At 50.8% G+C, this 27,455-nt stretch overlaps 6 protein-coding genes across 6 annotated transcripts; 3 read left to right on the top strand and 3 right to left on the bottom strand.

The window, feature by feature from the left end:
* Positions 1-401: 401 nt before the first annotated feature.
* BCR38DRAFT_315001 (mitochondrial 39-S ribosomal protein L47 (MRP-L47)-domain-containing protein) lies at positions 402-1,159 on the bottom strand (the record flags this gene model as incomplete). The annotated part of the gene is made up of 2 exons (XM_040854695.1): positions 402-548; positions 632-1,159. Coding segments are annotated over 2 exons (675 nt in total), but the record flags the coding sequence as incomplete, so codon positions are not given.
* Positions 1,160-2,254: 1,095 nt separating this feature from the next.
* On the bottom strand, positions 2,255-2,864 carry BCR38DRAFT_466573 (uncharacterized protein; the record flags this gene model as incomplete). Its single annotated transcript, XM_040862725.1, has 2 exons — positions 2,255-2,566; positions 2,701-2,864. 2 exons carry the CDS (start codon positions 2,862-2,864, stop codon positions 2,389-2,391), a joined length of 342 nt encoding a protein of 113 aa, XP_040714804.1. The 3' UTR covers positions 2,255-2,388.
* Positions 2,865-10,006: 7,142 nt separating this feature from the next.
* On the top strand, positions 10,007-10,562 carry BCR38DRAFT_436022 (uncharacterized protein). The gene has a single exon (XM_040860426.1). It carries the CDS (start codon positions 10,012-10,014, stop codon positions 10,174-10,176), a length of 165 nt encoding a protein of 54 aa, XP_040714805.1. The 5' UTR covers positions 10,007-10,011; the 3' UTR covers positions 10,177-10,562.
* An 8,734-nt stretch (positions 10,563-19,296) lies between these two features.
* Positions 19,297-22,311, top strand: BCR38DRAFT_458377 (fungal-specific transcription factor domain-containing protein; the record flags this gene model as incomplete). Its single annotated transcript, XM_040862153.1, has 2 exons — positions 19,297-20,008; positions 20,066-22,311. The coding sequence occupies 2 exons, from the start codon at positions 19,297-19,299 to the stop codon at positions 22,309-22,311; spliced, it is 2,958 nt and encodes a 985-aa protein (XP_040714806.1).
* Positions 22,312-24,281: 1,970 nt separating this feature from the next.
* BCR38DRAFT_485915 (putative fatty acid activator Faa4) lies at positions 24,282-24,614 on the bottom strand (the record flags this gene model as incomplete). Its single annotated transcript, XM_040863955.1, has 2 exons — positions 24,282-24,474; positions 24,601-24,614. The coding sequence occupies 2 exons, from the start codon at positions 24,612-24,614 to the stop codon at positions 24,282-24,284; spliced, it is 207 nt and encodes a 68-aa protein (XP_040714807.1).
* A 595-nt stretch (positions 24,615-25,209) lies between these two features.
* On the top strand, positions 25,210-27,367 carry BCR38DRAFT_436036 (uncharacterized protein). Its single transcript, XM_040860427.1, has one exon. It carries the CDS (start codon positions 25,686-25,688, stop codon positions 26,985-26,987), a length of 1,302 nt encoding a protein of 433 aa, XP_040714808.1. The 5' UTR covers positions 25,210-25,685; the 3' UTR covers positions 26,988-27,367.
* Positions 27,368-27,455: the final 88 nt, after the last annotated feature.

The following is a 27,455-nucleotide window of genomic DNA, read 5'->3' on the forward strand; positions in this document are numbered from 1 at the left end:
GACTGTCAATGGCACTTTTGAATTCAATAAGGCAATTCAAGTGCTAATTTGAAATGGACTGATCCAATTTGTGTCATTTGCCCGACGTCACTGCTTTTTGAGACGGTAAAGGCCAGCGATGTCCTTTGAGGTACAATATGTTACAGGTATTTACACGGATTCCGCAGGTATAAACTCTATGTGCTTTTTTATGCAACCTCGCTCCTGTATCAATACAGCGGGTATCCCGTGGGCGGGCGACAACCTCATGGCCGCACAGTAGTTGCTTGTGTCTCGGTGGGTTTTGGCTCGAGCGAAGCAGGGTCTACGGTCTCGGCAGTTATCTCCTTCTCCTCTGGAAACATCTGTTCCCCTTCCAATGGGTGTTCATCCGCCGCATATGCCTCGGATGCCGTCATCTCGTCCTCCAGATAGCTTAATGGGGTATATGGATTCTTGGTGTTAGACAGGTTGACCTCGGGGTCTTCCTCGGCCAGCTTCCTCGCATCCTCCCAGCTGTAGTAACGCTCCGTAAGTGCGAACTTGATAGCTTTCATCGTCCGCAATACCTATGAAACGTGCACACATGCAAGTTAGCTTCTGTCGCGCAAGCCCCATGTCCAAGCATCGATGGATATCAAGCGCAGCCTACCTGTCTGTCTCTCTCCTCGCTCTCGTCATCACCGGTCCTCAGAGCTATGCGCTTCCGTTCACGAGTCGCCGTGGCAATGCGGTTGCGCTCCTTGACACACACATACCATAGTTTGTGCAGGTCGTCCCAGCTCTTGTGTCGCAGCTCCTCCACGGTCCAAGCCCGACCATGCTGAGAGTCTTCCTCGGGCGTCTGCAGCAGCTTGTCCTTCTCATAGAAAAAGTCCCACAGGCCGTGGTTGGGGTCGACCTTGATTTCGGGCTTGTACTTGGCGGGCTTCGGGATCTCCACTCCGTCAATTGCCATGCTTGCCTTGAACCCGGACCTGTAGAGACTACTCAGGCCACGCAGTCGATTGTTGTCGCGCTTTGGCCGGCGTTCTTGCAGCTCAGGGGTTGTGGAGAAGGGGGAGCTCTGAACGGGTCTGGACATGAGGATCGGGAGGCTGTAGCAGCTCGAGGGGCAGCCCTTGCTGCTCTGCTGAAGTATCCGACCGATTGACGGCCGGATGGAGGCTGGGCTGGCCATCAATGGAGCGCACGCCTGTTGCTATTGACGTGGAATATTGAATCAGTAGCAGTCGAATTTGAGGTCGACACTGAGCCTTCGAACTCGCCGATAGACAGAAAATGTGCAGCCGGGGCCGGCGCTCAGGCCAACCAGATGCGCAGGTGAGCAGCACCACCTTTAAGCGCGAGACCGCGCGGGCCCTGGGTGCCAATCAGCTGCATTCACCTGCAGGCTCGGTCGTTCACCCCTCTGACCATAATTATACATGGCACAATACCTACTGCACCTTCGTAGGCGACTCCGTCATTTCTGCTTACCGAGAGATAGTTGTTGCTAGCTATTACACCCTTGGTAAGGATCTTGGCTCACATCTTTACTTGACAGTACCAGGCTCTCACTCCAAGACTTCTTACATGAATATCTCTTCTCCAGTCAGTGGGGCGATATGATCTGAAACAATCGAATCACTTCCAGCACTGAACAAGGAAGTGCGTTACTAGCGACATAACGGTTTGACCAAATTAGTGAACGCGACAATATGGTGGCCAGCTGGGTCGGAATGATTATGCGCGCGCTTAGCATCGATATGGGGGCATCATGCGGCATCTCGTCTCCTAGTCAGGGCATTACGCGGCATCGTTTTGGTACCTCCAATGCATAGCCATCGTTATAAATTGGGGCGATCCTGTCCCATATCTTCGGATACTAGCAGTACTTAGTTACCACTAAGCGTTTATCGTTAAGTCAAAGGTTAAGCCGGTCAACAGTCGAGGTAGACGTTTCCATACGAAGGAGAAAATAGCCTTTACTGGCTAACCACCCACCGCGCAGTCTATATAGTAGTACGAAAAACTGGAAGTTTCCCTAGCGCCGACATCTATGCTACTAGTTCGCGTTGTTATCGGCAAGAAGTTAGCTTTGGTCCATTTTTGAGAGAACACCACTTCGACCGGAGTTACGTCGAATGGGTGAAAGAGGCTTTCGGTGCAGCTACGCAAGATAGCAGTGCCCTGGGCATATCCGCTACCGATTAGCAGTCTGTCCGAGATACGGTCATGTGGTACATCAATTCGAAGACTGCTCATCGATTTGATAGACGAGCACGTTACAACCTGACCAAAGCACCAACTTAGGACATACTCGAGAATAGAGAACTATTGCCATAGGTATAAAGGACCTTACCATTGTAGCACCGGGGGATGAATATTGGTTGTAGCAGAGTTGTAGAGACCAATTAACTTCTTATTTCAGAAGATGCCAAAATACTTACGCCGGATGCCTTCCATTCTGAGCTCGTGTGGCATCGGTGCCACAAACTTACCTACCTCTTCCTGCCAAAATGTATTATAGGGATTAACATGCCATGCACAACAAGTGTATTCCCAGTAAGGTAGGAACCAGCCTGCCGTCTCCCAATCGACAATGCTAACACGTTATCCCCCCGCACCAGGATATTTAAGCTGATCAGGTCGCCGTGTGTTAAGACCAGCCCACCGCACGGCTGCCGATAGAAGGCAAAAAGCTCTTGGAGATCAGGAGGCAGGTTGTCATAAGGTCACTCTGTGTCTGTCCCGTTCGCAAGCGCCTCGTGGAAGTCGCGGGCCGAAGCGAATGGACCCCAGAGCAGCTTCGAAGGTAAGCGACAGTCGTAGAAGGAGCCACCGTTGACGTTAGCAATGCCCATCCCTTCAGGCGGGTAGATAGAGCGAAGCTCGGCAACCATGCTTTGGAGCTGATCGAGAATCTGCTTTTTGGATTTATCGGGCCGGGTTTGTCACTCCTGACGTGCCATTTGTCCATCAATATTTAATTAAGTATTCTAGGGAGCCTCGATCAGTTGTATACCTTAGGATATCTTTTAACTATGTTAGGCAACCTTGGTGGGCTTTGCCAAGACCACCAAGGTTACCACGTGACTTAGCCCTTCGGGACTAAGTCCAACCTTCGTGCTCCATAGGACTAGATAGAATGTCATGCTTTTACAACCTCACAAATCTTTGACCACCTTTGCGTGTAACAAACTAGCTATTCTTCCTAGTTATCTACTAGCTCTAGGAGTAGTATCTTTTCTATAACCCCTTCCCAATTATACTACGGCTCTAGTAATAATACTGGGAATACGTCGTATATACGTACGTATAGGGCCGATAAATAGACCCGGTAGGCTTAGCTATCGACTGTGACGGGCTCGTAGTCAGGGAGAAAGGATGGTTTCATACTCGCGCTCCGAATGACGTGAAGAAGCGAGTCTCAGCGGTATCAGTAGGTGCTGCACGGATGGTTATCGGCAGCCACTTTACGGTTCTCGCGAGGAGAGCCAGGAAGGATCGAGAAACTCGGCTATTTGCTGCTACAATGGCAGATATTAATAAGGCCTTAGAGCCAAAGAGGAAGCAATCGCCTAGAGAAATAGCGGCCAACTTACCTCAAGAAGTGAGGGAAAACGCCCGGTTCTTCACAGAGGATGAGAATAACGAGGTTCCCCCACATCGCCCTGGAGTCGACATGGAAATCGAGCTCCAGAAGGACGAATATGGACGCGAGAAAGAGGTCCCAAATGGACCCCTCTATGACATGTCCAGGGAAGAGCTCCTAGTACTTCGGAAGACTCTTACCGACCACCTTGATCGAAATTGGATTAGGGCCAGCGCCTCCCCAGGAGGCGCACCAGTGCTTTTCGCGAAGAAACCAGGAGGTGGACTCCGATTCTGCGTGGATTATAGAGCACTGAACGCGATCTCTGAGAAGGACCGTTACCCACTCCCTCTGATACGGGAGACGCTGAGAGCCGTGGCAAAAGCTACATACGTTACGAAGGTAGACGTGAGAGCCGCTTTTCACAAGCTTCGGGTTCGAGAGGGAGATGAGTTCAAGACGGCGTTCCGTACGAGGTATGGTTCTTTTGAATGGTTGGTAACACCATTCGGGCTCACAGGGGCCCCAGCGGCGTTCCAGAGGTGGATCAACAAAGTTCTCAAAGACTTTTTGGGAGACTTCGTTTCGGCTTACTTAGACGATGTCTTGATCTATACTAGCGGAGACCTAACAGACCACTGGGTCAAAGTCAATACTGTCCTTGCCAAGCTGGGAGCTGCTGGCCTGAAACTCGATCCGAAGAAAAGCGAATTCGCGGTGAAGGAAACAAAATACCTAGGTTTCATTATTTCGCTGGGCGAGGGGATTAAGGTCGACCCGGAGAAGGTTGAGGCTATTAGAGGCTGGGAAGCCCCCACGTCAGTAAAAAGGGTTAGAAGCTTTATCGGCTTTGCCAACTTCTACAGGAACTTCATCCCAGACTTCGGCAAAATCGCCGACCCCCTATTACGCCTGACCAAGAAAGGCACGAACTTTCAGTGGCGTGGGAAGGAACAACAAGCGTTCGACCAACTCAGGGAGCTATTTATGACCGCACCAGTTCTCGCTATGTGGGACGAGTCGAAGGACACGATCTTGGAAGCCGACTGTTCCGGATACGTAATGGGCGGGTGTCTATCACAGGTCGACAAAGAAGGACGACTCAGGCCCGTCGCCTATCTATCCAAAAAGCTGAGCCCAGCAGAATCGAACTACGAGATTCATGACAAGGAACTGCTCGCGGTAGTCAGGTGCATGGAGGAATGGCGTGGCATGCTCATCGGATTGGAAAAGCCCTTCGTGGTACTGTCAGATCACAAGAACTTGCAGTACTTTATGACAACCCGAAGACTCTCTGAACGACAAGTCCGATGGTCACACACCCTCTCGCAGTTCAACTTCACGCTGAAGTTCAGGGCTGGTAAGAGCGCTTTACGTCCTGATGCACTCTCACGGAGAGAGCAAGACATGCCTCAAGGCGTCGACGATGAACGCCTACGAAACAGGGAATTCCAATTACTGAAGGACTCATGGGTCAAGCCCCACCAGGCCGACTTTGTACAGACCCAGATCTCCTCCATACAACTCCCCCCAGTGTCAACGGAGCAACAGTCAACCAGCCTGCCCAAAGGACGAAGCATCTTTCAGGAAATCGAGCTGCAGCTGCTCTGGGACCGCGGAGTAGCAGAGGATCAGGAGTTACCCTTAATGTACCAAGCCTTAACGAAGGGGGAAAGGAGTTTTCCACCGGTGTTGAAAAAACTCAAAGCGTCAATCTCCGAGTGTGACTTCGACGAGAGAGGTGTATTAAGATTCAGGAAGCGAGCCTGGGTACCAGAGTGGGAACCTCTACGCACAGCTCTGATTCAGAAGACACACGACTCGCACATTACCGGCCACCCTGGAAGGGACAGCACACTAGCGATCCTCAATAGAAGCTTCTTCTGGCCAGGAATGTCGAAAATGGTACGCCAATTCTGTAGGAACTGCGACGTGTGCGGGAGGTCACACGTCTGGAGGGAGAAAAGGAAAGGTCTGTTGCACCCACTGCCAGTGCCGGACCGTTTCCATAGCGAACTCTCTATCGACTTTATGACAGAGCTGCCCGCCAAGTCAAAAGGAGACCCCCGATTTCTGATGGTTATTACCGATCGACTGCTTAAGAGCTGCACGCTGGAAGCAATGAGTAGCATGAAAGCTGAAGATTGCGCAGAGAGGTTTCTCCAGTGTCACTACCGATTTCATGCATTCCCCTCGTTCCTGACTTCAGATAGGGGAACGAACTGGGTAGGCGATTTCTGGACACACTTATGCAAACTGGTTAAAATCGAACAACGATTGTCAACTGCTTTCCATCCAGAGTCCGATGGGAGCACAGAGCGAATGAATCAGGAGGTACTCGCATATCTCAGAGCCTTTATCTCTTACGCACAATTCGACTGGCCCGAAATGCTTCCCTCCGCGATGCTGGCAATCAACAACAGGGACACCGTTTTAGGACTCAGCCCATTCTTCCTGACACACGGCTACCATGTGGAGCCCATTCCACAAGTCACGCCACCAATAGGCTCTAGGTCTGACCCGACCAAGCGGGCAGACAACTTTGTCGCCAGGATGCATGAGGCACAGGAGTACGCCCAAGCAGCTATGGCGTCAGTCCAACAGCGAATGGAGGATTCGGCCAACAAAAAGCGCCAAGAAGCAGACAAGTTCCACGTCGGCGACAAGGTCTGGCTGAACTTGAAGAACATAGACACGCCCCAGCTCTCCAAAAAGCTGGCCTGGATAAATGCGAAATATCAAGTCACTCGGGTGATCGACACTCACTGCGTGGAACTGAATGTACCAACAGGTATTTGGCCTAGGTTTAATGTGGACCTCCTAAAGCATGCTGCTACAGACCCTCTACCGTCCCAAAGGGTCCTAGACGAGCAACCGCCTGCCGTACTACCACCCTCATCGGAAGGAAACCAAGGCGAATATACGGTCGAAAAGATCCTGAGGGCAGAAAATAAGACACGAGGCAGAGGCCACAGACGAGAGGTACTCGTCAAGTGGAAGGGATACCAATCTCCGAACTGGGAACCAAGGAAGAACTTCGAAGATACTGTTGCCTTGGACAAGTTCGAGCAGGAGTTCGGAACCGGGGACGGCGTCGGTGAGAACACCGGAGCCACTATTGGACCAAGAAGGAGCAAGCGCACAACCGGAGCTTCGGTGGAAGCCCTGACGATGAGATTAATGAGCGGGATAATTCATAATGGGATAAAATTCTTCTCTCAAAACCTTGGGAGGGGGGTAATGTGACAGGCTGTGCCTGATATGGGATCCGGAGCTGCAAGGACCGTGCGTCCGGATCCACCAAAGGAACCATCGAGGGCACACAAAACATAGTCCGTGTTCCCGGGACAACTCGCATATTTTACTTTCCTCCTCAGTTAGATAATTAACAGTATTTGGCCATGTTGAGCTGTATAGTTTCGCAGTGAGCCCGTCACATTTCTATTCAGTATGCGCTACTTTCTTGCTCTGTGTTCATCTTCAGAACTTGATTCCGCGCGCATTAACAGGTCTGATGGCTGTAACAAGCAATACACTCACCCGATCCCACCCCTACATCTGAACTTACACATCTATGGCGCCATATCCAATCGCTGATAGATGAGAAGCAAAATATGCCAGAGTAGTGGCTTGAAACGTCTCGAAAGAATCCTTGGACTTCGCTACGACGCCCACCGGTTGCGTTCCTCTGATGTTATCCTTGTCTCGCTTGATTTGGAAGTATCGCAATATCAACGAATAAAGATCTTAAGTCCAGGGAACGGCCTCTGGATAGCCTGGATAGGCAACTTAGAATTTCAACCCGCTACACTTGGGATCTATGCCACCAAACCAAACAACCAAACCTAGATCGCCTCATTCGGACCCAGCACTTCTCAACATCAGTCACATCGTAGCCTACTAAGCACACAGGGATCATTCGATAGTGCAACTTTTTCAAAGACTTATCACGTTAGACAAGATGATCCGCCTTCCAGAATTACCAAAGCTCTTCACATCGAAAATAAAAAGGCCTCGGGCCTTGATAGCAGCTTTCGGAACGTTGTCCTCGTCGGCCATTCCGCGAAACCAGATCTAAAGATTCTCCAACGATTGGGGATCGATATCTTCGCTACCGCATCCCTCATGAAAATCCTTGTGACACATATTATGACCCGAGAGTATCTCGGGCTAACTTCCACCGTTTGGGTGGGCATACCTCCATTACTAGCTTCACGGTAGCTGCTGTGTTGACAGAGCTTCAATGTCCATACAGTAACAAGGAACTTCGCAATGCTGGAAACTACACACCATACACTTGACATGCTTTACTCAAACTGGAAATAAGGGGTACTCAGGCGAGGGATCTGAACAGTTTTGCGTCGGCGAGCCTAGAGAGCTTGTCGCAAGGGACGCTTCAGGGGCTAGCCAAGAGTCGTTAAGAAGATTGAAATATGCTGCTTTAAAGTCTTGAGAATTCATCAGAAGCTTGTCTCGATTTATCCTCTAATTATAATCCATACCCTATACCACCAATTTCCTGGGGACGCGGAGGCTAATGCAAATGTAGTCAGGTACCAAGTTGAAGCCCGTGTAGCACAACACCTGGCGAAAAGGTCTCGGTGCGATTCATGTACATAGCATTTGGGAAGGATTTATAGAAATAACTTGAGGGTAATTGAAAACTGTTCACTTGGATGTTGCGACTGCTAGCATACCTGGCGTAAAACCTAGAGAAACATGTAGCAGAGAAACGGTGGCACGTTACTGGCACGCTCTTATAATTGATAGTAGCTTCACAAACTCTGACACTCAAGAGGCCCCTCTACTCTGTCTGATATTAGTTGTGTGGTGTGTACCTATTTCATATGCCACTGTGATATACCCACTGTGAAATGGTATTTGAATGACTTCACTAACAGGTTCCAAAAATAACGACAAAACTAAGAAATTCTTACCCTAAGCGCGTAGAATCCCAAACTCGTTTTCGACCTTAGGAGGGAGTAATGGTGTATGTGCGTGATCCGAAGCACAGGAAGGGCAACCCATTTTTGCCCCTATAAGTAGGCGTACAAGCATGTCAAGAGATACTCAATGTCCAGTTGAACGGTGACCATATCCGTGAGAATCTCTCTTTGTCGGGGCAAATATGCTTAACTAATTGCACGACTTAGAGCAGCTCGAAGGAGCTTCGTCTTACGTGGGGTATATACACAGTATTGACGTACAGTGCCAACAAGCTGGAACAACGCAGAATTCCCACAGCGTGCATTCTCCAAAGCTACGCTGGTTAAAATACAAACAACAATAACTCCGTCATTTTTTGTGAAATGTGAAGTATTTCGAGTTGGGTCGTCATCCACGGGTCCGTCCACCACGTATCGGAGAGCCGTTAATGTGTCAAATCCGCAAGCGAAACCTTAAAGGGTGTGTCTACGGGGGCCCATCAGGTATGTGCTGTGTTTGTTTTGACTTGAAGACAATCCTAAACGGGCTATATTGCTCGCCAATATCAATGTCGTGTAACTCGTCTTTTAAGTTACTTAACACTTGAGCATGCGCCTCCTCTACTCAACCCGGGACGGACCACGAGTCGCGGCAGCTCTCAAAGGCACATGAGGCAAATGGAACATTGGGGATGGGTAGATTCGAAGCCACCAAGCTGGACATACTTGCTTCTGCGCGTTTGACTTCAGGTATTACGACAGGGTAGGAAGTCTTGCTTTTGCCTGAGAGGTATGCAGTACGTGGTGATGGATGCTGACCACGTGCCAGTAGCCCGGGAGCGGTCCGTCTAGCTTTGGTTGACGGCAAAGTGCACGGCGGGTTCATCAAGAACCAGAATTCCGCTTGTTTGACATAGGAGGATCTGCCTCGTAACGGCCGTATATAGCCTTTCACAGGCCGAGATTTGTCTTGTAAGGTCGCGAATCGAAAAAGGGATTGACCAAAGGCGTCTGGCGTGGCTCTTAGCGGCTGCAGCTCTACAAAGATGTGTTTTCCGCATAACTTGCTGCGAAGTCTCTGAACCGGATCGTTGGCAAATGCAGATCTTGTGACATCCTCGCGCCTAGGCCTCGAGGTCTTTGATATGGCGCTGTTGGGGATGACAGGTCTATCTTACAGCGTCAGTTGTGAAGACGTGCCGAGGGCTACAAAGTCTCGCATTCCATGTAGGGAACATCGGAGGCACTAACCATAGCTAGGGAAAGCACTGGGTTCGCTGCATAGCAATGCGCTTCCACGTTCGGAAACATATATTCCGGATGCGGAGGAAATGCACACATCGTGATGACGCATATTTTGTCCCTGCAGTTTTGCGACAGCTACAAGGAAATCATGATATAGTCGTCTCTAGTGCGCTTGTCACTTGCTGTTTTTTTTAAATCAGGTGTGACACTGAATGGGAAGTCGCGCCGATGGACTTTGTCGACCGACGACGTAGTCTCGTGGCTATCGAGGCACTTTTTGCTTTGATGTGGAGGAGAGCTGCAGATCTGAGGCTTGTCCTCAGTAATGTTATCTCATACTGCCAGCAACGTCAAGGGCATCACCATGGTTACCAGCCTGAGAAACAATCACCAACATCTCCTGTAGAATCCCAAGTGAGTTTCAAGATGATTGAATTTTTCAATTTTTAATTTTCAGGTTTTCTTTCGAATTGGTTTTGGTTTTGGTTTTGGTTTTGTTTTCTTTTCCTCCCTGTTCGTCAACCTAAACGTGGAAGTCGCAGTCGTTTTCGCTCGTCGGTGTCGTCGTGAGGTAAATGGTCGTGTAAACATGGCGAGTCGCCGCAAACAAACCGTCCAAAAACCATCCCAAGTGATGAAAACAGCGAGAAGAAGATCTTGGACGGGCAACACTGGGCCATAGTTCTTGTGGTGGATCTTGGCCCGCGGACGAAGGGTCTTGGAGAGGGGAGAAAGCGGACTGTCAGGTGCCACTGCCGCTGCCGCTGCCGCCGCCCACACACACAAAGGCAGAAGCAATATGGAGTCTTGAGATAGGTCTCTGCTGTGGAACAGAGCTTCCATCCATATCATTGAAGCTATCATATGGATCCGACGGATCAGATCTCGGATAGCATTCTGGTGGAGTCTTCCCGCTTCGATCTCGAAGGGGGTCGCCCACGTTGAAGCGGACCAGTATCCAGAAAATGAGGCTCTATGGCAAAAGCAACGACATGTCTTGCCAGCTTCACATGGAGGATTATCTGCATCGACCAGGGAGCCCGCAAATGACCCGGTTGCCTGGTACTTTACAACTGTCGCTCAATTAGACTCCAACGATACCAATAACTACGGCAAAGCTGGGCTTGGTTTAGCCTCAGTTGGGCAAGGTTGGCTCCAAGGAATTCGGGGCCTAATATCACGAGCTCATCACCGACATCAGATATCTGCAATGGCATTATCAAGGACTTTGTGGTCTTCGCCGAGCAGCTGGTTGCAGGCCTTCAGGCACGACGCCGAGTCCGACGGCTGAAGTCGCCGTTGCGTGATTCCTACCAAGCCTTTCGTCCAGAAAGGGGCTCGGCGTACGCGAGTAGGAACTCCTGAGATCTCCTGCTGTTGAGCACACACCTGTCTGCCCTCGAGACAGACGCAAATGCTCGCAGACTACGCAAGTTTCGGTACTTCCTGATGAATCTGCTCGCTTCCGACCTAACCTGAAAAAACTGACTCGAGTCCCCTGTTGACAGTGAATCACAAGAGTCAGTATCCTCGCAAATCTGCTGATTTCGGGCCATCTTAGTTGGGTGATAATTCCGACAAAGAGCAGTGACGTTATCATGCCAACTTCCGGCCAATGCCACCCAATCCCAGCGGGCTCGAGCTCGGCATCGTCAAGTTTATTGTTATGCGCCGGTATCAGGCATGGAATGGACTCTTTGCCGGCCGTGGCGTCGCGCTTTTCCTTTCTACCTGCCTGGTCTTATGCATGGCCTGTCCCTGCTCGGCTTATCTTGATTCATCAGCTGATTTGCTTGCGCAACGCTGCCAATTTTTATTTTATTTATTAATTTCTATACGAGCATAGAAGGAGGCGGCGAAGGAGAGAGAGAGAGGCGGGCGCGGTTGCTAAGGCGCGGAGGCAGATCCTAGCTAGGGGAGGGAATGATTCTCAACACAACAAGTTGGACGATGCTCAATCCAGAGAGCCGCTTTGTAGATCTTCGTCTGCAAACGAAACCACGACGCGAGGGCCAACCCCACTTGTCGGGATATTATTCCGCAGCCTAGCAACCTGGTCAAGCGTCGGCTGTTTTACACTATACGACCTGTGTCGGAAAATCTCGGTACTCGGGCGTCCAAGTACTGTGTAACGTAAAGAAACGTTGAAGATATCGTGAACTTTTTCTTGTTGCCAAAGTACTTTGTACTACCAGCCGGTCAAGTAACATAATTGGACTTTACATACGAAGTAAGAAAAACCCGCCCACCATGCCAGCAAGGATGAACAACAAGGCGCTAATTAGAGACCAGCGGAGATGCTATTGTTCTGACCGATCTTCTTGTTTCTCATAGACGCGTCCTGGACAATACGACATACTATATCGGTATTTTTGTCGGAGATTTGGCGATTTTTCTATAGAGCGCTGAAACAAGCAAAGAGTCTTGGCAAACAACGAATACATGGACAACACACGCGACATGAAAAGCGGACTCCTCTGGCCCTTCAACGGTTCGTGCATAACATGCTTGCAGAAACGTGGCAGAAGATGTTACGGCATTTGAGGATGGTTCGTTTCTCTCTTCCATTCTAGAATGGTCCCGCAAAGAGTCAAGTTGATTTCGGAGGTCGGGACAACCCCGACAACCCGACAACCCGACAAGCTGTTGACTCCCTCTGAGCAAATTAGTTACTCTGCATGTTACAAGTAGTTATACCTCCGATAATTCTAGCTGCAACGACACCTCCAGGAATAAATGCCCGTTTCTCCGCTGGCTAGCAACGAATCCTGCAACACCGTCGACGTACTTTGTACTGTTGTATTTCGGCCTGGTTCCGATGAATGGTGCCCCTGGTCTAGGAGGTAATGAACCGAAGCCCGGCTTGTGCAAAAGAGAGACGAGAGGGTGCCTAATAATACCACATTGGTCGAGTGGCCCCGAGCATTGGCTCAGCCGTTCGACATGGGTGAGCCACTACCCAATAACATTCGATTATACTCGAGCAGATTTGGTGGTTTCGTCAGTATAGCTTGGGAACAATTATGCCTTTATGCGACTTCTGAATCGCGTCCCTCTGCTCAATTTTCTGTGAAACAGCTTTACGACACCATTGATGATGGCATCGATAGCACGGCGATGAAATGACCATGCCATACGTCCGTCTCCGGAAGTACCTGTTCCTCGGATCATCCCATCCCATCCCATCCAGGCGCGAAGTTATTCGGGTTCCCAGTACGGCAACGGTCCGATGTGGGCATGACTCGTGCACATCCAGGCAAGTTTCCTGTCTTTTGCACACCGCCTCGTCACGGCTTCATGTCGCTTCGTGCACCCAAATCTGGCCCTTCCGTCCTCGTGACAAATGTCGTTCTTTTTTTGCATGAATCGCAACCGTAAGGTGAACCAGGCCTCCCTAATTACTAGGGTGACAGTTTGCCAGCGTGCTCGTTCGAGGAGTTGTTGCAAAGAATAGAAAATAGATCGTGACATCCACCTTCGGCCTAACCACCCTGCAAGCCTCACGATGGTGTGTTTTTGCTGATGTAAACGTGCCCAAAACGCGCCTGGCGCACTGCTATGCGCACCAGTGGTGCGGCCGCCCTCGCCTCAACCGCCAGCTAGTCGTAGCGTCGCAGCGTCTTCTTGTTTTTGGAGAAACAAGAGATTTCCAAGATCCACGAAGCGCTCCAACCGGTTCGTGAATGCAATGGCTGGGATGAAATGGTGCCGCGCGCAAAATATCACGAGGTGTTCGTTTACTCTGCAGGCTGTGGCCGTCCATTGGAGTGATAAATTTGAGCAACAGTGCCTGAATTATGTACCTGTACCCAATCTTGACTGGTGGACAAGCCGGCCGACGCACCGACCCCCAAATATTTGCACATAGATCTTCAACCACTCTCGCACACATTGTTGTGTCGGATGTCCCGATTAGGCAGTTCGACCGGTTACACTCCGGGTTTGGCATGTCCCCCTACATTGGACACAATGCATGTAATCAAGTTGTTACCAGCGTCGAGTTTCGAGGTGGTTGGCGATTGCAACTCATCCATTTTGTTCGTACTTTGTGCTGTAACTCCAATACCATCAATTCTGATGCAACTCTACCACAGCACTTCCTTGTCAAACTTGGAAGCCACCCTGTAGTGCCGAACGTGTAGCATGGCCATCTAGCTACTTGCCGTCAGTACGACTTTCATGTACCTGAACTCTCTTGGGGGCCGCTGTGTAACTACGTTTCCTAAAACATTTCTTGGTAACGTTTGACTCGTCAGCTCTAAAGCTAGTACGTTAGAACTAAAGAGGCAGGTCTAACTACGCTAACGATGAAAGACTCACGGTCAGAATGATTTCGCTGTCATGCATCGGATTCCAAAGAGCTGGCTTTTGCTGCGTATACTGTGCAGTCTGATGCGGCGGCGGTGTAGTCCACGCTATGATTATGTAAGTTGATGGACACCTTGAGATTTTGCTGTGCCGCAAACCGCTTGGACAAGTAAGAACAGACAACTCAGAATTGGCATCTCGACATTTCTCGGTCTAAGCTCGGCCAAAGCAACGATTCATGGGTGGTTTGGCATCTCCATAGAAAGCCCGAAACAGAAATATCTGCAGAGGCTAAAGAGAGCACCCTAAACCCTTTTGGGAATATGGTTAGAAACTACTTTGAAAGGGTGTGCTTGGTGGCCAGATGCAGAATCACAATGTGACATCTAGTAACATTCCTCTTCCATCTGCCATGTGATCTCGCCCCCAAATAATGGTTATTGTCTGTAGTGTTCCGGCGAGTTCAGAGGCAGTTCAATTGACTTCGAAGCGGCTACTTAAATGTGCCTTTGCATGTCTCGTCCAACCTTTTCGATGCTCACCTGGGAGTACTGAGATCTATTAACAACCGTTGTGGGAGGAAAACAGAGTTGGGGTGGGGGGACCTTCCTAGTTATCCTGTGTGACGGACAGAAAGAACGTGAGCCCGAATTTTACCTTGCAAATGCTGGCACAATGTTCGGTGACGACCTGACGAACAACACAAGAGTTGTGCACTGTCTTGTTCCGTTGAGGAAGAGCTGAGCTAGAAAACAAGAATTGAATGCATGCGAAGATGTTGTCTTGTACCTCAATGATTTTCCATGTGAAATGTGGGGATTTTGATGTTGTTCTCAGGTCTTCGGTGTCAAACTGTGGTAGACGTAGGGACCCATCTGAAGAACGACCGTGGAAGGAATGGAAGCCGTTACACAAGATGGGCCCTGCGTTCAAGCCTCAGATGAAGCTCATAGCAAGAAGCGCATTTTCAAGTGGGCTTCGGATCTGTCAAGCTGGAGCCGATAGTTCCACAGTGCCTTTGATGTCGCACAGAACCCATGACTGTGGTTCCGCGATATGGATCCAGCCCCGTTTTCTTAGATCGACTTCAGGGTCCACAGGCAGAGAGCCACAGGGTCCCAAGTGCTAGTCCGCTCCTCTCTTAGCTCTTTGTACTTCAGATGGATCCACCACCTTGCACCGTGAGCTGGTTGTTCTCGGGTTGTCTCCATAATGCCCTGGCCCGAAGTGTAGCTGCTTTGGCGCGAAGACACAGTGCATAGTCCCCCCAACGGTTTGGAAGCTAAGGAACATCTCGCAGCTCGCAGGGTCCCGTCACCCGCCTGGTATAGCTAGGCAGCTCCAAGCTGATACCTAGAAGTTGCAGTAGATTGTCTATTGATACTCTCTCCCCACGTCTGGCGACTGAACCCTCTTATCAGATCAAATAATCAAGATAATTAAAGAGGGCCAGCTGGGAGCTGTGTCTCATGGGGATGGCTAAGCGACTGCTTTCATCGTAATCGTTATCGTAATTAACGACGTAATCATGGACTTGTCCCTGCTACCCTGAGTCGAGCCCAGTAGACCAATATGCTTGGCTGGCCACTAGGAGGCCAAGACCTGAGTTGTGGGTTTTGGGGATGTTTCGCTTGACTCGTGGTTTATCTACGGCGCACCGTGATATGCAGCAATCATGAGTCGTCATTGTGCCCAAAACGTGTAATGCTTTACGATCTATACCTGCATCAAATTTTTCGTGGCTGCGGAAATATGTTACTGATAATTGTGGCAGGATGTTGAACCGCTGCAAGAGGATAGCGAAGCCGGAAGACATGAACACCTGGTTTCCTTCAGCAACTTTTGAGTTTCTACTGGACTAGACTGTGCAGCAAGGCCGAAAAAAGTCCCTTGTTGAATCCTGCTAGCAGTGTTGGGTCAGGGCGGTGCTGCTATGGCAAGGCATTTATCCGTGGGCATATTGCTACTTTCAGCTAAGTAGCAAATTGCAAGGAGAAACACACGCGCGTTCGTTACGGTAAAATATCGAAATGTTGTATTAGTGGACGCACGTTGAAGGTATCGATCGAACCTTTAGGGTGCTTGCCAATACCTTGATCAGCAAGTTATCAGTTGAAGTTTATGGGTGGCCGGGATCGTAGGTGCGTGCTGAGCCCCTGTACCCTGATACCTTGAGGAAAGGGCTCCTTGGTATCTTTGCATAGCGTTCCACCTACATTGGATGAAGCCATGATCGGAATCACGATGTCGAAAGGACTGGAGGTCTAGAAAAACATGTCGGCCCAGCACCAAGCGTGGTGGCTTTCGCATAACGCAATTAATATGGCCGACGGACGGGTTGGAATGGCTATCGTTGTTCGTCATCATCGAGATTGCTTCTGAAAAAAAAAGCCGACTGTGACGTTGCGTTCTTGTGCCGTATCTCGGTATGAGAGATCCAGGGATGCGTGGTATCGTGGGGTGTGACATCACCTTCAATATCGTGTACGGATGGATGGGATAGGCAGTTGCTTACACCGCCAGACAGGAAATGACAAGCAAGCGGGTGCCCGATTCCGGTAAAGCTGCGAACGTTGCGTACATAATCTGATCAATCATGGCTTGGAAGCTTCGATGCGTGGTTGTCAAATTGTTTTGTTCCATGCGCGCGTATGCCGAGTGCATGATGGGTTGTTCCGCATCTTTTCGAAGTCGAGGTTCAAGGGTTGTGCCTGGTGGTTGCGCCCGCTCGAGTCGCGCATCCGCGTGGGCCGCGCACCGCCGGCGGCAGCAACAGCAAGTTCCACTTTTGAGGGGATACGCTTGACAGGAGTCCAGGGCAAAAAAAGAAAAATGGAGCTCTCGACAAAAAATACCACCTGCTGCACCAATTGAGTTGACAAAAATAAGTATCAAAACGGCCGAGTTGATAGCGTTGCGGCATCGTCAGTCCCTCTTGGTTGAGAGGCTTCAACCCCCCAATTCCTGAAGCGTACGCGCAAGACATCCCTACCAAACTCGCCGCATCCCTGCTGTCACTGTATCAAACATTCCGAAAGGAGATTATGAATATCACTTGTTGCGCTACTCTTTCTGTGACAGCATCATCTACTCGTGGACAGTGCGCAAGGAAGGAAAAGGAAAGGATTTGCTGAAACTGCTCGGCAATGAATACGGCAGATGCAGCTGCTCGAGCAGTGGCCAAGCGGCCAAATGTAGAGACGTTTACTCGTAAGTTACTCGAGATAGTTTTCGTGATGCTGCCAATTGGCTTTCGAAAGGGCAGTATCAAGAAGTCATCACATGATCTCGCAACCATCATGCTTCGTGGTGAGGATTATGTGCATGCAGATATATCTGTACGAGCGAGATGATGCCATGCACTCAATTGCTTGCTTGACCCTTTCTCAACGCCTATGCAAAAGTGGCATGCCATACATAAAAAAGAGGAAGCTCGTCCGACGATCAAGGAATAAGCCTCGTAGTGGCCGGCAGCACAGCTTGGCCACGACAACCAGTCAGTGCGGCCGTCAAGCCCTGATGCCAGTCAGAAAGCGCCGTGGTGGCTTAAGGCGGCAACGGAAGCCGGCCCTATTACATGTTGAGTAGAGAATCAAGAGAAAGGGCGAAGCACATCGAGCGATTGCGATTGATTAGAGTGATGGACGGACCGGCATAGTTGACAAGAGGCCACAACAGATATTCTATTACTTTACGCTCAAAGGCTTCCAAAACGTGAAAGCGCCATTCATTAATCAGGCGTACTGCGTAAAGGTACCTCGTGGACACTTTCGACTCAGTAACTCGGTTGAGAGTATCCATAGATCCTAGCCAGTTGGCAAGAGTACTTCGCCCACAGTACATCCTGCGCATGCCACTCGTGTACTGCCAGTCTGTAACAGAAGACCTCGACACGACGTACGGGTATTTCCTGCTGCGGCTTCGCGATCAGTTTTCACTCATCTGTATTTCTTCTCTCTCCCCTTCTATTTTCCTCCTTTCCTCCCACCTTTCCTCATCCTCTCATTGTCGACGATAGGCCCGACCTGTCAAACGCATTGGTTTCATCGCTAGGAAGGATCCCTGAGTAGCTGTCACCCAGCAAGTGCATCTCTTGACACATCTTGTCTGAAGCGTGACGTACGTGCCTTCCCTCAACCTGCGGTACGCCTCGGTGGATTCCTGGGACCCATTCGTGTCTCTTCTGCCATAGATTTTTTTTCCCTTTCGACCACGGTGTACGGCTCGCTCCCCCTCCACTCCACTTGGGGATCCACTTGCCACCTGCCTCCTACCCACTCTTTTTCACATCTACACCACCTTTGAAGCGGCAGCAGCCAAGCAGCAGTGCACCTTGCATTGCATAACTTCGTGACGACCCCGTCTTGCCCGTCGTCAATTCACCGTCACCATTCATCCGCTCTCAATCTAATCCACACCCTGGTGCGCTGCCACTAGAAGTGAACCCACTCTTCCACCGATAAACGGTTCTTCGCGGCACTCGTGGTTCCACTCTGGCACCTCTTTGTACCTGAACTTACCTAAACTTACCTGAACTTGATCTCCAAATTGACCAGGTTCACTGCGAACCAAGGCCGACCGCACAATTTTGAAGAAGAGGCAAGCCCGAAAAAAAATTCATTACGAATAAAGAGTCGACACCTCTGCCCGTCCAGCTCGAAAGACCCCAAAGTCTCCACTTTACAAACACAATCACCAAATTCACTGTCCTTTTTGGACCCCATCAGTCCCATCTCTTTTTTTGTTTTTTTTACTGCCGGCTTGGTTGCAGCCTCACGAACTACAATTCATCCACAGCTCCATCTGGTCCCCAATTCTTACCCCAAACACCAAATTCCCCTCATCACCAGATTATTCCTATTGTCATCAGGCCTGTACCCACGAGACTGCACTCCAGGAATATTCGCCCACACTGGAGACAACTATTCACGAACCCGTTAGGTAACAGTCGCGGAGGAATTCTTGGGGTCCATCGTATTTTTTTTGTTCCCTCGTCACTCCGCGGACTCTCGGATTTTTAGGTCCCATAAACAATCGCAAGCAAACATCGCCAACTCTCGCGCGGCCTTGTCCCCCTCCCCCCCTCCTCGACGATCAACGCGTCTGCATCACCACAAAAGCTACTGTGCATAAAGCCAGTCTGTTGTGTTGATCTTCTCGAAGCGCTCGAGAAGTCGGAAACCTGCCTCTCTGTGGGAACGCACGAGACGCTTCACAGACCGGCATCGATCGCATCACCGGCTCGGTTCGGCTCGACGGGATATGGACGGCTCTCACTACCAGTCTAATGTCATAGGCACATCAGCATCAAGCTATCCGTCGCCAGCAGCAATCTCGCCCCATCAATTGCAGCAGAACGGCCACATGCCGCCGCACACGCTGCCGCCTCTGCAACCTCAGAACCCGGCTATGCAATCTATCTACGGGAGTCACCCGCACACGCCGCGAACTCCTGGTACTCCTGGAACTCCCAATCCTCCCAACAGCATGAGCAATTACCCTCCGCCTTCCCAAGGTGCTGGTCGAGGCTATCCACAAATGATGCAGAACCCGTACCCGCAACCCCACCAAGGATATGGCACTTCCTCCTCCATGATGCCTCAATCCTCTGTCGCCGCCTCCCACCCGCAGCCCATTGCGCCGGCTCCCGCCAGCCGACCGCCCGTCCTGCGGCCTATGCCCGCTGGTGGTGTCATGCCTCAGTCCGGCCTGTCGTCTCCCTATGGTCAAAGTCCGCTGATGCCCCACCAACAGTCTCTCATGCAGGAAAGTGACCAGCCTACTCACGTCGTTGGCTCTCAAGGACGTCGCGGTATTTTGCCCAGTGCCCCGGGAAGACCTGCTGCCCCTACCGGTTCTGGCGCTGCCAAGAGTACCGTCATCCCCCAGAAGGATGCGGATGGCAAGTTTCCTTGCCCTCATTGCACGAAGACCTATCTTCATGCAAAGCATCTGAAGCGCCATCTGCTCCGACGTAAGTTCTTGCTGCAGGATTGGGACTGGATCATAAACTAACACGAAGTGTGTCCAGACACCGGCGACCGCCCCTACATGTGCGTGTTGTGCCGGGACACGTTCTCCCGTAGTGATATCCTGAAGCGTCACTTCCAGAAGTGCTCGATTCGCCGCGGAAACCCGACTGGGGCGAGCCATCTGTCCCACCCCCAAGCTCACGTTAAGAAGCATCAACAGCAACAACAGAAGCAAGCTGAGGGCGAAATGGCCCAGATGAACGGTATGAACAATATGCAGGGCGACAATGTAGTGCACCCCTTCGGCATGGTCCAGATGAACGACGGAATGCAGAACATGGCCAACGACCAGAACCAACTCTCGAGATCTAGTAGCATGAGCCGAATGGAAGATGCCAACAATCGCGACCGACGAAGCATGACTGGTGGTAACTCGGTCTACAACGGCGATATGCAGAGCACCATGGCGTCCAACATCAACCCGCAGCTGGCCAACTACAGCATGTCCCAGAACCAGAACGGGATGCCCATGTTTGGAGGTTCCAACCCAGGCCAACAGGATCTCAATTGGAATATGTTCCAGCAGACTGGTGCGCAAGAGACCTACGTCAATACGTTCCCTCCTCCGAATCCTAATCTTGGACAGACGCAGATCGCAACCAAACGAGAACATAACCTAGACACCGCAAGGGCCACTGGGCTTCCGGGCACGACCGCGAACAACGTGAACGAACGACCGCCTTTCTTTGCCAACTGGGGAATATCGTATCATCAGCTGTCTTCACAGATCATCAACTTCTTCCACACTCCCGGAGCTGTCGTGGGCCCCCCAACGGCTGGTATCAACACCTTCTTCTCGCCAGCGAACATAAAAGACTTTCTAGAAAAATATATTCATTACCACGTCCATTTCTCCTTTTTACACACCCCCACATTCCATCCCATGGAAACGTACACTGGCCTTCTCGCCGGCATGTGCTGCATTGGAGCATGCTATTCCGATCAAGTATCACCTGACCACGTTCGCGATGCCATGAATTTTCTGAAGATTGCTCTGGATGCCGATTCAGATCTTCTGTCAGACCACCAGGAAATTAAATCCGAGCATGGGGCTCCAACTCGCGACAATAGGAAAGACATTGAACAACTGCAAGCGCTTGTTCTCTTGACGGCCCTATTACTTTGGAATGGCACGCCAGCCCAACGGGAGACGTCTACGCGCCTTTTCCCCATGGTTGCGGGCATTGCTAGACGCCGCGGCTTGTTGCAAGTCTCGGCTGACTCTTCTCTCTACAGTATTCTCCACCAACCCAACTTGTCTCTGGAATCTGTCAATCCCCAGAGCTTCGACTGGTCCACGTGGGTTGAACAGGAGCGGCGTGTGCGGCTGATGCACATGCTTTACTTGACTGATGTGGCACAAAGTCTCTACTTTAATACTAGGCCCCAGTTTGACAGCTTTGAGTTGCACATTCCGTTGCCAGCAGATGACGCGGCTTGGGAAGCTCAGACTCCAATTGAGTGCGCCGAAGCGCTTCATCTGTATGGTTCCGAAGCGGCAAAAGCACGAAATCCCGATGGGTCTCAGCGTAGCAAGCAGCCTGAAGTGGATCTTGCACTCAAGGCCTTGTTTCACCCCTCATATCAGATTCATCCTGGAAGCACAAACCTCTACGGCAAATTCATTATCGTTCATTGTCTGCTTGCTCAAATCCGCCACGCGCAACTGGGTGGCAATTTGAACAGTATCAGCGGCATCAATGGTTCCTTGACGCCCCTCTCTCAGAACGATTGGATTTTCAAGTCTGGTTCCGAAGCTGGCAGTGGCAACGTGAGCGCAAACAACAGCGGCAGAGCTACACCTGTCAATGCCTTGAACCAGGGCCTCACCCCTCAGGTGTACAAGTCATTCTGCACTGCGCTCGACAAATTCAAGTCGAACTGGGACATGGACATGGCGATTCAGTTTCCACCAAACTCGGTTCAGAATCCCCGACGGTATGGTTTCTCGCGCGATGGGATCCATCACTTCTGGTTGGCGAAGTGGCTACTGAAGAACACTCGACCTGGGGATTTGCAAATGCCGGCCGAGCATCGTTTCCGTCACGTCATGGGACTCCTCAAATCAGTCAAGGCCTGGGTAATGTCTGATGGGGTCAACAGAGGTGAAGAGATGGGCTCCGTTGGCGACATCGCTAATGACTACGGCGCTCGAGATGCTCAGGATCTAACTGTCAACATGACGGACTTGTTTCGGCCACTGCCGCAGGTTGTAAATTCTCCTGCCATTAAGACGGAGATATGAGGGGTGTGTTGCAAAGGGGGCACCGGGCGATGGTTACAGCATTTCAGGCGTTTTCTACATGCTTTACTTTTCTTCTTTTCCCTGTCTAAAAGTTTCGATTCCCCCCTTATCTGCATCGGACTGGCATGACGGCGGCATCTCTGACTTGCATTTTACCGGGGTTGGCTGCGATACTTGAACTAGACTGGCTTCTGCATTAGACTCGACCCATAGATTAGGCCGGGGGACCGGTTTGGGCCCCCTTAAAGGTGGCGATTATGACTTTTCACGTGTAGCAAATTCTGCTGTTGGAGGATGATTCACTCGGTACGCGTTGCACTAGTTGATGAAAAGAGCATTCGTCGAGCAGTCTTCAGTTGTATTATGCGATGTATCTCTTTATTTGAGCCTATCTCGTACCAATCAAGGCAATTTTTGAAGTTTTCCCATTGATATACTCTCCGTGTCTTGCGTATATCCATCCGTTTTGCGATGACTGTCTTGGTGCAGGGACGCCGCTTGGTTACACGGCTGTGACCCAACAAACATTGATGCTTTCCATCATGCTCTTACCCGACGACGTCTAAATAAGAGCCAGGATGCGGTGGGCCAGTGACAGAAGCTGGATATCTACTATGTCGTTCAGGGGTTTTCGCCGACTACGTCATGCCGTCGCTTTGGGTTGTAGCGTACTTCGATTGCTCCTTTGAGACTCTGTTGGGTTGCGGTCAATAGTTTCGACCGGGTATGGAAATGAAAATGAAAACGGTGGACTCTTTGTCGACGTAGCTCCTCCCAAACCTATCTGGCTGTGGCCAGCTTCTGAGTTGACCTGGGACGACGAGGATGACCGTCTGCTGACTACGCCGTGATTACGTGAGCAAGTACTCCGTGGCTTGACGGCATCCAAGTGCTGAACTAGAGAAGACACCGATTGCCGGGGACTGTAGGGCACAGGTCTCTACTTGTAGTTCTGGTATGATCCTTCAACTCTACGTATCGACTGCAGTTCCGGGATGATGCTCGAGCACACAGCCAGAGCCTACCTACCCCCTTATGAATATCGAATATGAGTCTACTTCCGAGCAAGACGAGGTTCCCCGATAACGGTGGCGGATGACACAATAGGTTACAATATGATCGTGTAGGACAAGCCTTGGGAAGGTGGAGAAGTCACGCGATGGTCTCTCGGAAGACGAGAGTGATCCTGCTGATTATGTCGTGCTTGTGTAATTTGGGTAAGTAAGCTGCAGGAGGCTCAGAACAGGACTGTACTAGATAGAGCACAGAGATCTGTAAGAGATGATGACATGAACATGTTGGGGGGTCGCGCGGGTCTAGTAGTAATATGGGAGACAGGTTTGGAACTACAAGATGGCTGCATTCCACTGGGTGAATACGAAGCCAATGCCTGCATCAACGAACAGGTGTCCTGTACGCCGGCAACCCTGCATCTTCCTCGAGGATACTGCTTCAGACATTAGAGTATCTAAACTTTGAAGCTGCTCAAGGAACTAGTGAAAGCATCTCGATAGACACATGAGTCATGGTCTCTGGAGTGGCTACGGAGCCGGCTTTTGTGGCCGGGTTGGTGGTGCAGTATTGAATATCTTGTGTCGTTTCACAACCGAAGCTTTTACAGGGAACTCATCATTCGACTATGATTGCTTTGATTGTCGATGGGGCGACGTGGATAGTTGGTGGCAGAGGTTCAATTCAGCGAGTGAAATAAGCTGTCATGATATCAATCAGGATGGGATGGATGAAGTAGACGGTGGCCACTAAAGTCTGAGTATTGTAGTTGTTCCAAAATACAATTGAGGCGCCCCGTGACCAGGAGCCAAAGCGAGGAGTTCATCCACATTCCGGAACAAGATGGACGTAGTCTTGAAAGCTGGGAGACAACCCCTGCTGCCTATGTGTGTGCGCTTTGATATTCGTAGCTTTTGCTCACCGCCGAAGCGGGTTTGGTGGTTGCACGTTGCACCAGCTCACCGACCTTTGGCCTTGTCCACTGTGACAATGGTCGGAACCATCTGATTGAGGGCAGCGTGGTCCTTTTCGCTAGCCTTGAGGCCGTACTTGTCTTCAGCACGATCGGACAGCTGCAGCCCAATCGCTCCCCAGGCGAGCATGCCGACACCGACTCCCAGGCGCATCCTCGGCGACAGGTTCCGGAACGTCCTGGCGGTAAACCACGTGTGTTAGTGTCTTTGTCTGTTTATTCAGCCGACCAACCCCAGTTTTTGATTGATGATTTTCCAGAAGACCATTCAAGACCCACCCACAAGACCAGTCAATCAAACTTACTGCAATAGCGACATCTGCACACACTATGCGCAATCCGATGCAACTTTGGGCACTCGTGTTCCTCTTGTGTCACCGTTAACGTTGGGCGTGGTTAACTAGTTGTTAGTTGCTTGGTGACAGGACAGTGTAGGGTTCGTGGCCGACTTGGAAGACGAACAAGGGTAGACAGGTGGAAGGTGCGAGGTAGGATGATGCGATGCGATGCGATGCTTGGTGGTGTCTGGGTTGTCGCCGATTCCCCAACTTTGAGAAGCAATGGAGAGGAGAAGTCGGTGTGACTGAGGCTCTCATGCTGGTCCGGCTCTGTGTGACCTGGCACTATTCCTGGGGTGCCCTAGACCTAGTCAAGCTTGTCGTTGCTCTTCATGAACTATCCAGGTCCCAACAGACGCATGTGCATTCTCGATTGCGGCGTGGGAGCCAGGCATCAGCTCAAAAGAGTCAGGTGTAGCAGGTCGTTTGGCCAATGGCGGTTCACGAAAACTCCTCCAGCTTCCCAGATATGCACAGTCTGGCCCAGGCTTTAGACACACGGTGTTGATGATTAACGAACTTATGCAGGTACTAGACCCCTTGCCACGTCGCAGGCTGGTCTGGCAGCTTTCCTTACCGCAACTTCGATCATCCAACAAAAGAAAGAAGCGAGATATTGATTTACTGCAGAGGTTCCATGTGATAAAAAGTTGCCCAAGCCCGTGTCTGACAGAACAAAAGACTCGATCACTGACAAAGTCTATATGTGTCTCACCCTCACCGACCCAATCGGATCCTGAAAGGCCCGCTGCAGACCAGGGCGTTCCTCTTACCCTTTGACTTTTTAGGTACATATACATACATATTATTCCATCACCCCCAGCCTGCCGCATCGCCTTGAATGTTTGCCTCGACATCATCGCCTTCGCTGACTGACCGACCTCCCAGCCAGTCGTAGTAAAAGCGGGACACTCGTTCTCTTGCAAAAGACAGCCCGCACCCTGTCGTTATCATCATCATCACAACGTGTTCGGGTATCCGCGGTTCTGGGTTCTCGTCGCCGGCCTCGTTATTGACAGCTGCAAAAGGCGGCATCCGGCCACAACAAGTTGATGGACGCCTTGCCAGTCGAGCTTTTGAGGCTCATATTTTCATCATGCGATCCCCCATCCGTTAGGACTTTGCGAGAAACAAATCGTACCTTGGCCGACGTGGGTTACGACTACCTGTTGCCCCCGAAGTTCACCATTCTGGGCTACAGGGACGACATCGACCATCTGCACAGTATCGCCTTGCATGACCGCCTCCGAGGCAGCATCGAGTCGATAGTCATCAATCTTGCCGAGGTCGATGAATACTATGCCAGACACTCCGCCTACTGCCAGCATTTTGCTCAGCTTCCCGAAGAGCGCGCAGCTCTCCTCACGAGTGCATTCGACGACTTTCGCAAGGTCCAGAGAGGTCGCAAGACGGCGGATCCACTGCACACCAGAAGCGATGACTTAAGAGAAGCCTTCACTGCTCTTCCCAATTTGAAGGACGTGGCGATCACCTTCACGCAATGCCCCCTTGACGACAGCGTGGTGGTAATGAGAGAGGTCTACGACATGCCGAACTGCAGGAAAATGGACCGTCCCCTGGCTTCCACCAATCTTGACACCATTATATTCGCGCTACATGGCGTGCGGCTTTCATCCTTCTCGGTCGACCGATTCCCTTTGGAGATGTTGAAAAACAAGGTCCAGCGGAAGCATTGGTTTGCACATGCCCAGTCGTTTGACAGCCTGTCCGAACTCAGCCTGACTCTGGATCCGTCTGGCCTCGTGGGACCTTCGTCCGCCGTCATGGCGGTCAACGGTCTGGGCTACCTTCTACAAGTAGCGAGCCAGTTGAAGAAACTCAAGCTCGCTTTCCACCCCTATTCGAGCCCCGACTCCAAGTTCGCTCTCTCTTTCCGGGAACTATTAAATGGCTTCACTTTCACGAAACTCGAGGAGTTGACACTGGAAGGCGTTTCCTGCGACGAACAGGACCTGAGGGAGTTTCTCGCACGACACAATGCGACATTGCGGCGCCTCCGCCTGGGTGGACGTGGACTAGCTACGCCAGATGCTGCCTCGAGTGGAGGCATCCATTTATACGAAGGCAACTTCAAGTCTCTATTCGCTGGGCTGCATGTGAAGCTCCCCAACCTTGAGCGTCTACACCTGGAGGGCATCTTCGAATGCGAGCATCGCGGCCTCCCCTCCCACGAGACCTACAACTTCTACCCCTTGACCAATGAATCCTGGGAAAGTGTGCCTTGTCCACGCTGGGTTCGAGCCTCTCGGAAGACCATCAACTGCCTCCCTTTCGAACAATTTGTACGATTCGGCGGCTCGTACCCAGGAAACGCGCTGGCACAGAATTTTTGAGACTTTTCCACAAGCCCCTCGACAGCAGGGATCGAGGGCGCAATATAGAACTTCGCATCAATATCACCTCACGATGACATGGCGTTTGGAGCATGGTATCTGCCGCTCGGATAGCTGCACGACGAACCTTGATTATTTCGAACTACAGAACCACTCATGATTTAATTGGGAGCGCTTGTACTCCTGGCGTTTGTATCACTCGGGTGTGGCGAGCTCTGTTGCGGGCTTGAGAAATCCGGCTTTTGCGTTGGTCGATGTCGTCATGCGGCATGAACCTCATCTCCTCTTCAAGGCATTTGGAGCGTGAAACAGGTTGGGATATAGCATGGCCTGGGGGATATAAAGGAACAGAATGTATAGAACGAAAGTCAATTCCGAAAACAAAATAAGAAATCTAATTAAACAATTGAGACTTTACCTTGAATTCCCATTTCTTCCCCAGGCCGGCACTTAAGCACTCACACTACA

Source organism: Pseudomassariella vexata (genome assembly GCF_002105095.1).
Source record: "Pseudomassariella vexata strain CBS 129021 chromosome Unknown BCR38scaffold_8, whole genome shotgun sequence".
Lineage (NCBI taxonomy): Eukaryota > Fungi > Ascomycota > Sordariomycetes > Amphisphaeriales > Pseudomassariaceae > Pseudomassariella > Pseudomassariella vexata.